This window comes from Aplysia californica, unplaced genomic scaffold (genome assembly GCF_000002075.1).
Source record: "Aplysia californica isolate F4 #8 unplaced genomic scaffold, AplCal3.0 scaffold00784, whole genome shotgun sequence".
Classification (NCBI taxonomy): Eukaryota; Metazoa; Mollusca; class Gastropoda; order Aplysiida; family Aplysiidae; genus Aplysia; species Aplysia californica.
The window spans coordinates 280045-293150 of record NW_004798054.1 but is presented as its reverse complement, the minus strand read 5'-3'; the positions used below and the strand labels follow the sequence as shown (position 1 = coordinate 293150).

Genomic DNA, 13106 nt, shown 5'->3' with positions numbered 1-13106 from the left:
CCCCCCAATGTATAACAGGGTAAAGAGGAAAAGACAGACACAGTGCCATCATCTAAAGACGGCATCAATTTATAAGGAACAAATCCGTGTCACTCTGCTCATCTTCTTCATGATACTTGTCACATTAGAAGTTTCCACGAACCCTCTGCAAAATAGGGTTCTATTTATTTAGGCCGGAGGTGTAAACAGCAACTGAATGGGAGATACAGTTGAGGTGGGAGAGAGAGATGATCTATTTGGAAGAAAAACAACAAGAACGTCAGAAGCTTCTCTTTGTAAAACTAAAGTTATGGAAATTGTTATTTTTCTGGTTTTATAGATTTGCCTACGCCTCAATTATGCTGATGATAAATCCTGAAGGTAGAAATAGGCTTAGATAATGATAATAATGGGGATAGTAATAATAATGATGATGATGGAGAGAATAATAACAAATGCATTTATGAAATGCACATCTATGCTTGACAGCGCGTTTGAGCTATTGATATTGTGTGATGGAGTCATTGTGAGCACAGGTCGTGCTGAATGGCGTGGTGGGAAAAGGTTGAGAAAACATGAACACCATCAATGGTGTTCTGTCTCTGGTTCTTGGCTTGCTTAAGTAAGCTCCGTGTCTTAACAGAGGGACATTTGCCACGGTCTGTTTAACCCTATCCGAACGTCATGTTTTACTTTTGTATACCTACGACGTGGGGAACTCTGTGCCACCACTTTCCAAAGAGGAAATTTACTCGTTAATCTGATCTGCACGCTTTGTAAAGCAGTCTGCCAAAATGATTTTGGAGAAATACTGAAGGTTTCAAAGAGATCTTCACACTAGAAGTTTTCTAAAGTGTGAAGAATACAACCCCGGGGGTGCAAAATGACCACAGGGCGTACGGATAGGGTTAAGTTAAGAGAGGGACATATTGCCATGGTGTGTGTAACAGAGGGACATATTGCCATGGTGTGTGTAACAGAGGGACATATTGATTGCCATGGTGTGTTTTGCCAATAGGACGGTGTGTTTTTAAATGCTTTCACGTAATTTTTATATATATTATGTGACTGACGTATCATTCACTTGACCCATTGGTATTTTTTTAAACTTTCATTTTCTAAAATGTTCATTTGCTTGGCTCAGGGGTTTGCTGTGCACTATTTGTATAGTTTTTATATCATGTGTTGTCAAGTTTTGTTGTTAGTTTTGATGTTTACTACCCGTGGTGATGTGCTCAGATTCTGTTACCACCTCACGTTTGGTTGACCTGGTCACTTTTCTTGTCCCGACACTGCCTTTTGCTGGTGTGTGGATTCGCTGGTTCTGTTTTCCACTTTTCTTTTGTTTTAAACGGCACTTATTCCTTTAGTCTCCTTTTATTTGGCCTGATTTAAAGTACTCCTTTGTTGGTAGCTCAAACTGAATTCTGCGTGAATTGTGCCTTGCAAATTTTTGCTTTTTACTTTTTTGGGCGACGCAACTTGTCTTAGTTGTTATGTGTCAATGTTTTTGTTCTGTCTCTCCTCTCTCAGGGAAAAACACATTCTCACACGCTCACATCTTGTCCAGGGATGTTTTAGGGACGGGTTGAGGAAGGAAAGAGGAATATTTTCTCTTTGATTTTTATGTAATTTGTTATTTTAATCAGTTGTATCTGTTTCTCAAGTTTATCAGATTTTTAAAATATAGTTGTTGTTGTTTTTAACAGCTGTACGTTGTATCTGTTTCTCAAGCTTGTCAGAAAGGGTTTTATGAATGGGAAGTCGTTGGTCTGCCGACTTTTATGCAATTTTTTGTACCCTTTTTTTGTCTTTGCCTCCTACTCTTTTCGTGAATAAAAAAGATTGGTGACAAACTGACTTTTGAATCCCTTGTTTTTCCCCTGGTTCAGACCGGTGTTGTTTGTCTCTAGTGACCCGTCTCTCTGACGGCCAGCCAGGATGCTGGGCTGAGATTGTTGGGTTCTGTCTCTGTTCCAAAAGGTTCACTGAACCACGTAGTTTGTCTGTTCCTTCAGGATGCTGGGCTGAGATTGTTGGGTTCTGTCTCTGTTCCAAAAGGTTCACCGAACCACGTAGTTTGTCTGTTCCTTCAGGATGCTGGGCTGAGATTGTTGGGTTCTGTCTCTGTTCCAAAAGGTTCACTGAACCACGTAGTTTGTCTGTTCCTTCAGGATGCTGGGCTGAGATTGTTGGGTTCTGTCTCTGTTCCAAAAGGTTCACCGAACCCCGTAGTTTGTCTGTTCCTTCAGGATGCTGGGCTGAGATTGTTGGGTTCTGTCTCTGTTCCAAAAGGTTCACTGAACCACGTAGTTTGTCTGTTCCTTCAGGATGCTGGGCTGAGATTGTTGGGTTCTGTCTCTGTTCCAAAAGGTTCACTGAACCACGTAGTTTGTCTGTTCCTTCAGGATGCTGGGCTGAGATTGTTGGGTTCTGTCTCTGTTCCAAAAGGTTCACTGAACCACGTAGTTTGTCTGTTCCTTCAGGATGCTGGGCTGAGATTGTTGGGTTCTGTCTCTGTTCCAAAAGGTTCACCGTACCCCGTAGTTTGTCTGTTCCTTCAGGATGCTGGGCTGAGATTGTTGGGTTCTGTCTCTGTTCCAAAAGGTTCACCGAACCCCGTAGTTTGTCTGTTCCTTCAGGATGCTGGGCTGAGATTGTTGGGTTCTGTCTCTGTTCCAAAAGGTTCACGGAACCACGTAGTTTGTCTGTTCCTTCAGGATGCTGGGCTGAGATTGTTGGGTTCTGTCTCTGTTCCAAAAGGTTCACCGAACCACGTAGTTTGTCTGTTCCTTCAGGGCTGTGCTGAGACGACAGTTACTTCACTGAACCACGTAGTTTGTCTGTTCCTTCAGGGCTGTGCTGAGACGACAGTTACTTCACTGAACCACGTAGTTTGTCTGTTCCTTCAGGGCTGTGCTGAGACGACAGTTACTTCACTGAACCACGTAGTTTGTCTGTTCCTTCAGGGCTGTGCAGAGACAGTTACTTCACTGAACCACGTAGTTTGTCTGTTCCTTCAGGGCTGTGCAGAGATAGTTACTTCTGTTCCCAAAGGTTCGGCCAGGGATGCCACTGGACTTTAGTTAAAATAACTGACAATTTTTTCGAGATTAGATTTAGCATGGGAGGAAGCAATAAATGCAACAAAACATCTTATCAGTTCAACAATGAAACAAAGTTCATCACGAACGATGCCCAAAATAACGGGTGAAAAACACAGAAATAACACAAAATGGCATCCCTGTTCAGTTGAATCACGTTTTGTCTTTTTCTTCAGGGCTGTGTGAATTAAGGGGGAAATATTGAACGTGCTCATTGCTCATCTAAACCTATTCCAAGTATTGTTTTACAACTAGTAGGATCCTTATAGTGGCCAAATCTGACGTAAATCTGAAACTGTTTCCTAACTTACCTGAATCTTTGCTCGCCATCCGCGGGAGGATAAGATTGTTTTTCTTTTCCTTGTTTGTTTCCTCAACTGTACCTAACGGTGGTCTTGTTCCAGTGGCTTTGCATTCTTGCGACGCTAGTGAATTGGCAAATGATTCATTCTCTTTTGATGCTTTTCCTATGTTTTTTTCTTACTGTTTTTCAACAAAAATCGATTCAAAGTGAAACTGGCATGGAATTTATCTCGTGGTTATCGTACCCACAAGTATGGTCCACAGTCTTCTCAAAGTACCTCAGAGTTTTTCTTGCAAATGATTTTTTCCTCGCTACTTTCCCAATTGCCCCAAAGGGGGGACATTAACCTGTTCTTATGCACAGTAGAATTGTAAATGGGCTGATTTATCAATGTCATGCTCATAACTGTGCCGGGACAACATTTTCTGTCTGTGCTTTGACTTGGTTAGCTTGGAGTCAGTTGTCTCTTGTCTCGCCTTTGAATTGGGTGGCAGATAGTAGATAGGTGCTCTGGTGTGGTCGTTTAGATCTTGTCTGTGTTTGAAGTGGCCGGCAGATAGTAGATAGGTGCTCTGGTGTGGTCGTCTAGATCTTGTCTGTGTTATTGCTGTCGCGTCCTGTTTTGCATCTGGTGGCCGTAGTTGTGTGGAGTACCCCTGAAATGCGTCACCCGTGCATCTGTTGTACTCTAGTACACAGGTTCTGTTTGTCCTGTTGTAGCGAGAGGAGGCGGGATTTAGTGCACTTAGCTTTTGGATGATGTGGTCGCTTTTAAGCACAAGGGAGCTATCCCAAAAAATGCTGATGAGAAAATCGAAGTTAAAGTTTTTGCCCCTTGTTCAGTTTCTGAAAGACAAGGAGAGTTTCTCTATAACCAAACAAATATACACACCAATGAAACCAAACTTCTCCTGTAGGTAGGGCAATGCCCACTTTTAGTATAGGTCAAGATTTCTGGATACCCCCGAAATCTGGGTTAGCCCGCTTGTCCTTAAAAGCGACCAGTTGGCCCACTCAGCCTTTTGATAGTGCTGGAACATATTTTGCTTTACATTATAAGCCTGTCACGGTTGCTAATGCATTTTTTTTGCATTGAGGGAAATGTACACGTATTTTGTAAAGCAATCTCTGAGCTGCTAATGCTTTTTCACCTCTTGGTTTGTTCTAAATCTCATAAATCTCCTACTTCTCCTTTTATTTTTTGTTCCTCCCTTTGATTTTTCAGTTAAATTTGCCGAAATGACGAAAATGCGTTGGACGATTCATTACTTAATCTTGAAATGTTGTGAAAAATAAGCTAAGAACTCTTTTTCTGTCACGACAAGGTGTTTAAAAAATACGGAATGACAATTTTAAAAACATCGTTAAAATACTTTTCTAGATAGATATTGTTTGCAGCTATTTGTGACGCAGCGTGGTGAAATCAGGCGCTCGTCAAAATAATGAAATCGGATATACAGGCTATATTCCGCCAAGACATTTTTATTGAATTTTTATTTTTTGGCTTAACCTCTTTATACATGATATAAAAACACATTTCCATGTGAATTGTACTGAAAAACATTGATTAAATGCACAAAATATGTCATTTTTCAGTTTTCAAAGACTCTTTAGCTATTGGGGTTACCATATTTTGTCGGCCATTTTCTCGCTGATTTCACCACTGAAACCAGGCGACCTCACTTCCTTCAATAGAAAATGTAATGAGTTCTATTCGATATAAATTGATATTAAAAAAAATTAGAAGCAAGTCAAATAAATCAGCTGTCAGATGATACCAGTAACTCCACATGCCCAACAATTGACGAGCGCCTGATTCCACAGCGCTGTGACACGTTAAAAAAAGTTTTGATCTTAACAGCGCCCAGATTTAGCTTAGCTCTGAAACTGTACACTGTGCTTTTATCAGTGGATACTGGTGTCCTAGCAAAATTCCTTCTGCCAAGTACCAAATGGAAGGGAATTTTGCTGTTGTTGCAGAGGGGCCCAGTGTATGCATGACTATTGCTGCACTAACAAAGATGGGGGGAAAATTTAGCATAATTTCGCGACTTCATCGCTCTCTTGTTGTATCGCCATTTTTTAAACTTTGAAAACAGTTCATAACAAACAGTGAGCTTAAGAAGAAATCACATTTTCAATGTAAAAAAAAAAATGGAGATACGACAAGAAAGCACTGAGGTCGCGATTTGATGACTAGTTTGTTGGGCCCTGGCCATCACAGCGGAGAAGAGTTTTTGTGACATGTGGGAAAATGTCAAGTCTCTTCTACTCCTTTTTTGTGTTTGTTACTCTCTTGTAACACCTCTAATCTTCGGCACCTATACAACCTTATGTTGTTTCAAGTGCCGTAAAACACTGAAACTAAAACTAAACAGACCTCAAGTGACTTGTCTTGAACTATCCAGTCTTTGACTAACCACATGGGTGGTTGGCAGGTGCTCCTATCAAACATCAATCAATCATCCTGATCTCTCCTCTCCTGCTTCTTTTTTGTGTTTGTTACTCTCTTGTAACACCTCTTATCTTCAGCACTTATATAACCTTATTGTGCTGCAAATGCAGTAAAACACTTACTAAAACTGAACAGACCTTATTTTGTTGCAAGTGCAGTAAAACACTTACTAAAACTAAGCAGACCTTATTTTGTTGCAAGTGCAGTAAAACACTTACTAAAACTAAGCAGACCTTATTTTGTTGCAAGTGCAGTAAAACACTTACTAAAACTAAGCAGACCTTATTTTGTTGCAAGTGCAGTAAAACACTTACTAAAACTGAACAGACCTCAAGTGACATGTGTGAAAATGTCCCAGTCTTTGACTAACCACTCGGTGACACACGGGTGCTAATGCGTTCTGTTGGTGTGTCCCCTCCCCCCCCTCTCCCCCCTCCTACCCCCCTCTCCCCTCCCTCTGTGTAGGCCAACGTACAGCCGTAAGACGACACACGAGTCCCAATCGTCCAGCTCAGGCTCGGGCGACGCGGCCCAGAAGAAGTTTGGCAGCGCCAAGGCCATCTCGTCGGACCAGTACTTTGGCAACCAGAGTGACAATGTGAGTCTGGCTGGGTGGTGGGTGGGTGCTCTGCTGGGCTTTGCTTCTCTCTTCTTTCCTGTTAAAATAAAACATCTATTGTCCTTATCTCTCTTCCTTTGTGGGTGTCTGGCAGGTGCTCTGCTGGGGTTTGTTTCTTCTTCTTTCCTGTCAAAGTAATACATCTGTTGTCCTTATCTCTCTTCCTTTGTGGGTGGCTGGCAGGTGCTCTGCTGGGCTTAGTTTCTTCTTCCTTCCTGTCAAAGTAAAACATCTATTGTCTTTATCTCTCTTCCTTTGTGGGTGGCTGGCAGGTGCTCTGCTGGGGTTTGTTTCTTCTTCTTTCCTGTCAAAGTAAAACATCTATTGTCTTTATCTCTCTTCCTTTGTGGGTGGCTGGCAGGTGCTCTGCTGGGGTTTGTTTCTTCTTCTTTCCTGTCAAAGTAAAACATCTATTGTCCTTATCTCTTCTCTTCTTTCATCTAATCTTCAGCACTTATATGATCCTATTGTGTTGAAAGTGCCGTAAAACTCTTACAAAAACTAGCAGGTGCTCCTCTGGGGTTTGCTTTTTCTTTTCTGTCAAATATCTGCCGTCAATATCTCTCTTCCTTTTATTTGTGTGTTATACTCTAATAGCACCTCTCATCTTCTGAACTTATATGACCTGATTGTGTTGCAATGCTGTAAAACTCTTATGCAAACAAGAGGGGGGGGAGATATTCAACACTCTAGTTGTTTTGAATGACCTGTCTCCTCTGGGCAAAAGGCCGGAGTTTATTGGACGGTGAAGTGCCTACAGTCAAAAGAGGAGATATCATAGGCCAAGATTAATCCCAGCTTTTGTCCCGTACAGACAGCTGTTTCATGACTTGGCCACATGTTGGAAGAGAAAGAAAACTAGGAATCTCTTTTACATGAATACTGCTAGATGATAGTTTTAGTTTTATCAGCTTAATTAAGGGAATGATCAAGGAGAGGGATTTTTCCATTCTTGGTTGAATGTTCAACCAGCAAAGAGAACTCGTGTTAGAATGTGCTGATCCATCGATCATTGTGACTTACAAGAGTTGTTTTCTGCTGTTCCCCCGGCCAGTACGAGGTGAAGCAAAACTTGAGCCGCCTGGAGGGCCAATCGTCCATCTCCAGCGACGACTTCTTCGGGGGCAGCAGCGGGGGAGGAAGTAGCCGGCGCCAGCAGCAGTCGTACGGAGCCAACGCCCCGGACCTTCAGGACATCAAGGACGGGGTCAAGCAAGGGGTCACCAAGGTCGCGGGCAAGATCTCCAGTTTGGCCAACGGGGTCATGTCCAGCCTTCAGGTAACACTTTCTTTCCCCTCCCTCTTTCTGTGACTTTTTTGTCCATTTTGGCTCTTACCTCTTATAATAACAACTTTACCATTATACAGTTGAGTTTCAATTTTTGGAAGTTTTCAGATGTCCAGAGTGACCCTCAATATCTGACCTACACTGTCTGAGCCACCAGAAACAGGAGATGTTACGTGGCGTCTGTTCTTGTGTCACATTTACAGTTTGTTTGTTGTGGATCTGCTGTCCAAGGTTTGGTCATTTCTGATGCTCCACAAATGATCCCAAAATCCTGTGTGTACTTCCAGCCCCTTGTATCCCGTGATGTATCAGTTTTTGTGTGCCAGTGGGGGTTTTTTCTTCTAAAGGTGCATATATAAATCCCATATGGGAACGTTGTGTGGGGGGGTGGGCGTGTCGGGTCCCTCTGTTGTTTCTTCCTTGTTGCTGCCCTGGAGGTGGACGGAACCTTTTCGTTTCGGCTCGTTGGCTGTGCCAGTTGACTGCACTAGTGTATAATAGATCAGTGCTCGGACACATTATGTAGATGTTTATACGAGGTTGTTCTGTGTTCTGAAGCGAGGTTGTAGATTTAGTGGTAGGACATTTCGCGACCTCTGTGCTTTCTTGTCGTATCTCCGTTTTTAATAATAATAATGATAATAGATAGCATTTGTATAGCGCAAATCCCCGCTCAGCAGCAAGCTCTATGCGCTTCACAATCTATACTATTACCCCAGCAGACCTGAGAGCATTCTGAAACAACCTCAACTTCCTGGGAAGCATACAGAGCAAGCAGCCATTTATAGGCGCTAACACTCTAACATACTGACAAGATCTTTCGCTGTCTATGGCCGGGTACCCATTCCCACCTGGGTGAAGTTAGGAAAACTCGTGTAAAGTGCCTTGCCTAAGGACACAGCGTCAGGCCCGCGGCTCGAACCCCCGAACCCGCAAATTAGAACAGTGAAAACAGTTCATAACAAAAGAGTGAGCTTAAGAAGACGTCACATTTTCAGTTAAAAAGAAATGCAGATACAACTAGAAAGCACTGAGGTCGCGATTAGTCTGGTTTTTTGTTTTTCACTATTTTGTATCTATCTATATCCTCCCACCCCTCTGTTGGCTAGCTCCCACCTCACCCACCGTTGTATCGTGTGGAACATGATTGGATTGTTTGTACAGGAAAATGAATAACAGATTCTTTAGTATGCCAGCGAGTGGAAAACTGGGAAAGACTGTACTGAAGTTTGTCAAAAGTTTCCACAAAACTATCATGACAGTTTTATTTTGTGTGGGTGGTTTGCTCCTCCTTTCCTATCGTTCTTATGTCTCCTCCTTCTTGTCTGTGTAATATTCCTCTCCAGTAACACCTCTAAATTGCCAGCACTTACCTGACCTAATTGTGCTGTTCTGATTGCTATAGTTAAAACTCTTACTAAAAACGTTATATTTGGTCTCTGTGCTGACGTAGAAGCTTGTTGTCCAGAGCTCCTGACGTAGAAGCTTATTGTCCAGAGCTCCTGACGTGGAAGCTTATTGTCCAGAGCTCCTGACGTAGAAGCTTGTTGTCCAGAGCTCCTGACGTAGAAGCTTGTTGTCCAGAGCTCCTGACGTGGAAGCTTATTGTCCAGAGCTCCTGACGTAGAAGCTTGTTGTCCAGAGCTCCTGACGTAGAAGCTTGTTGTCCAGAGCTCCTGACGTAGAAGCTTATTGTCCAGAGCTCCTGACGTGGAAGCTTGTTGTCCAGAGCTCCTGACGTGGAAGCTTGTTGTCCAGAGCTCCTGACGTGGAAGCTTGTTGTCCAGAGCTCCTGACGTAGAAGCTTGTTGTCCAGAGCTCCTGACGTAGAAGCTTGTTGTCCAGAGCTCCTGACGTAGAAGCTTGTTGTCCAGAGCTCCTGACGTACAAGCTTGTTGTCCAGAGCTCCTGACGTACAAGCTTGTTGTCCAGAGCTCCTGACGTAGAAGCTTGTTGTCCAGAGCTCCTGACGTAGAAGCTTGCTGTCCAGAGCTCCTGACGTAGAAGCTTGCTGTCCAGAGCTCCTGACGTACAAGCTTGCTGTCCAGAGCTCCTGACGTACAAGCTTGCTGTCCAGAGCTCCTGACGTAGAAGCTTGTTGTCCAGAGCTCCTGACGTAGAAGCTTGTTGTCCAGAGCTCCTGACGTAGAAGCTTGTTGTCCAGAGCTCCTGACGTAGAAGCTTGTTGTCCAGAGCTCCTGACGTACAAGCTTGTTGTCCAGAGCTCCTGACGTAGAAGCTTGTTGTCCAGAGCTCCTGACGTAGAAGCTTGTTGTCCAGAGCTCCTGACGTAGAAGCTTGTTGTCCAGAGCTCCTGACGTACAAGCTTGTTGTCCAGAGCTCCTGACGTACAAGCTTGTTGTCCAGAGCTCCTGACGTACAAGCTTGTTGTCCAGAGCTCCTGACGTAGAAGCTTGTTGTCCAGAGCTCCTGACGTACAAGCTTCAGGTTCAAAATCAGAAAGGGAGCACAAAAAAATGTTTTTCCAGTGTGTAGTTGCTGTGTATAAGTGTTAGTGTATACAGACTTCAACATAAGTTAGGGACCACCTTGACAGACAGCCCTGATTTTGTAAAATTCTAAAAAAAAAAGACAGCAAGGGATGTTAAAAAAATGTTTGCTCTGAAAGTGTTAGTGGGTTACCAATGCGTACTGCAAAGCCTCCTGAAGGGACAAGACCACCACGTGCTGCACGGAGATCCTGGGGGAATTTTAGCCAAATTTGCACGTCTGTAGTTGTTGTAGGTTTTTGATTTATTACTTCATTTGTCGTAAATAATGGCCCCATAACCTTTGACCTTGCAGCGAAAATAAAGGCGTGCAGCAACAGCTGCCCCCCCACTGTAAACTCTGCTCCAGGTAAATGGAGAGAGGGTTACCTTTTTTTTCTCGTTTTTTGGTTTTTTATCTCGGGGCTGCTGCTGATGAAACCCCCTTGCTCTCTCTGCCTGTACTAATACTGCATCGGACGGCTTGGATTTACTTACGCCTTTCTTCTTTATCCTTAATGTTTGGAAACACACCCCCCCCTTCTCCCCTTTTGTTGATAGAGGTTATTTTTACTTTTCTTCCAGCTAAGGTGCCACTTTCAGCCTGTTTATTTTCTTGATGTCAGTTTTTGCACATTTCAGTGTTGCAAGTGCCGTAAAACTTACGAAGACTAAGCTAAAGTGCCCTCCTTTTGTTTAAACTGCTCAGGGCAGATCAATCCATCTATGCCCGACAACATTTTAGAAAAAGAATGAAATGGCTGAACACTTTGCCATCACAAGGCTGATGTATACATGTAGTACAAACCCTTTCCATCAAAGGCAAAGGCATGTGGGGAAAAATCTAAAGAAACTAGATGGTAAACATGGCCGATCGGCAAGATGTGACGGGGCAAAGTGTTGAAGCCTGACACTGTTCCAGTTGTGTCTGGAGCGTGGATGAAGGCAGGATCTCTCTGAGAGTCCTTCAGAAAGTGACAGGGACATTTTGGTTCTGGTCGGTGACACCCCCCTACTATTTCTCGTGCTCCGAGTGGCTCGTTGTGACTTTTTGTCATGGACTTGTTTCTTTGTTTCTTTCTCTTGGCGGGCGGCGGGTAGGCGCACTACTTCTGCTACTGGGTGTGGTCTGCCTCTCTTTGTTGTGCTTTGGGTGGTTGGCGGGTGCTCTGGTGTGGTTCGCTTCTTCTTTCCTATCAGACAGCTGTCGTCCATATCTCTTCTTCTTTTTTTGTGTTTGCTGTTACTCTCTTGTAACACCTCTAATCTTCGACACTTTTATGACCTTATTGTGTTGTAAGTACCTTAACACACTTACGAAAACTAAAATGATAGCAGATTTATGAACAAGTAGTCCAAGAGTTTGTTTTGAGATATGTTCATAGATCTCATCAGTCTTCTAGAGTTTTCTGTACTGCCTGGGGTTGGAGGGTCTCCTCTGTGCCTCCTCTCTGTCTCCTCTGTGTCTCCTCTGTGTCTCCTTCTTTCCTGTTTACTGTCCGGGGGGTTCCCTTTTTAGTGGGCAGTTGACAGGTGCTCTGATGTGGTTTGCTCCTCCTTTCCTATCGGTATTGAACTTCTCGTCTTTATCTCGACTCTTTCTTTTTCTTAGTGATATCTCCAATCTTCGGCACTTCTACGACCCATTTGTGTTACAAGTGCCATAAAATTCTTACTTAAACTTAACCCCCCCCCCCCCTCCTCGTATTTAGTAGTGCATCATGTATTCACACTTATGTTATGCATTTTTTGTTTTATACTAATTAGTTTTTTTAGGCAACTAGATCTAATATCCTGGTGCATTGATTTTTTTGTCAGACAATCGGTCATTTAATCCACAGCAAGACTTCTATGTTATGGCACCCTTTGTCTAACTGCCTGCCGGCCTATCAACAACTTATTTTCTTTGTATAGTGCGGTCAAAAGTGTACGGCGCCAACTTTTTGTCAAATATCTCCTTAACCATCAAACATAGATTCTCCAACTTTTGCCCGATGACTTATATCAATTTGTCTTCACAGGTGAACATTTGTTCAAACTCCTGTACACTGTATTAAGTATTCTAGAAAATTCCTAATAAATACTAATAAAAAAATCCCCGTCGATGGTTTCTGCAGATTACAAAAAGTTTACAGCTGGGCAATATTGCTTTGAAAGGCAAGTCTGTCATTTGTTTCTAATGGCAACATTATGCTTATTGAACGTATGTTTAGGGAACCTTTAGTGCAAAAATGTGTTCACTTTAAAATTGATTTCTTGTCACAAGTTTTGCCACTATAAAGTGTCATTGGTGAGCTGTGACGGAGGCCATATACGTATATAAAAAATGTATGTGAGAAGAGGGAAGTGCTGTGAACAATGACATTTTCTGCGTGATGGAGATTTATAGAATTTTATACAAATTTATAAACAAAAGTTTTTAAATCTAGCCTCAATTGTTGTGGAAAAGTATGATTAAGTTCAGACAAATTGATTACAAACTGCTGTGCAAAGTATGGGTGACAGTGATTCACCCGTTAAAGAGGTATTTGATCGAGGATAAGTTGCGCCATATATTTTTGACCGTACTACAGTTTTGTTCCTGTGAAGATTTTGGACGTTTGCTTTTTGTTTGTTTGTTTGTTTCTTTTGAGAAGCTCTGCTACTTCTCTGACTGTCTCTCTGAGTGGTCAGTGTTGTGTGGTCCTGTGCTCCTCACTCTGGTCAACTGGACCTGTCGATTTCTTTTGAAGAGTGGTTATTTTGATAGGAACTTAAACATTAAAAAAAATAAATATCTCACATACATTTGAAACAGGACCCCATGTCATTTAGCTGGAACCAACACTGGTTTTTCTTTCAAACAAACAAATAGCCCCCCCCCCCCCT

At 42.8% G+C, this 13106-nt stretch overlaps 1 protein-coding gene across 4 annotated transcripts in view; it reads left to right on the top strand.

Moving 5' to 3' along the window:
• Window positions 1-13106, top strand: part of LOC101846538 (ADP-ribosylation factor GTPase-activating protein 2) — a 39299-nt gene that overhangs the window by 16681 nt on the left and 9512 nt on the right. For 3 of the 4 annotated variants that reach the window (XM_035972660.1, XM_013088666.2, XM_005109500.3), the window contains 2 exons: window positions 6308-6440; window positions 7516-7740. In XM_035972660.1, the coding sequence (XP_035828553.1) occupies window positions 6308-6440; window positions 7516-7740 (358 nt within the window). Of the gene's footprint in view, window positions 1-6307; window positions 6441-7515; window positions 7741-10554; window positions 10609-13106 lie in introns of all 4 variants that reach the window. The other variant, XM_005109502.3, reaches the window with a different exon arrangement.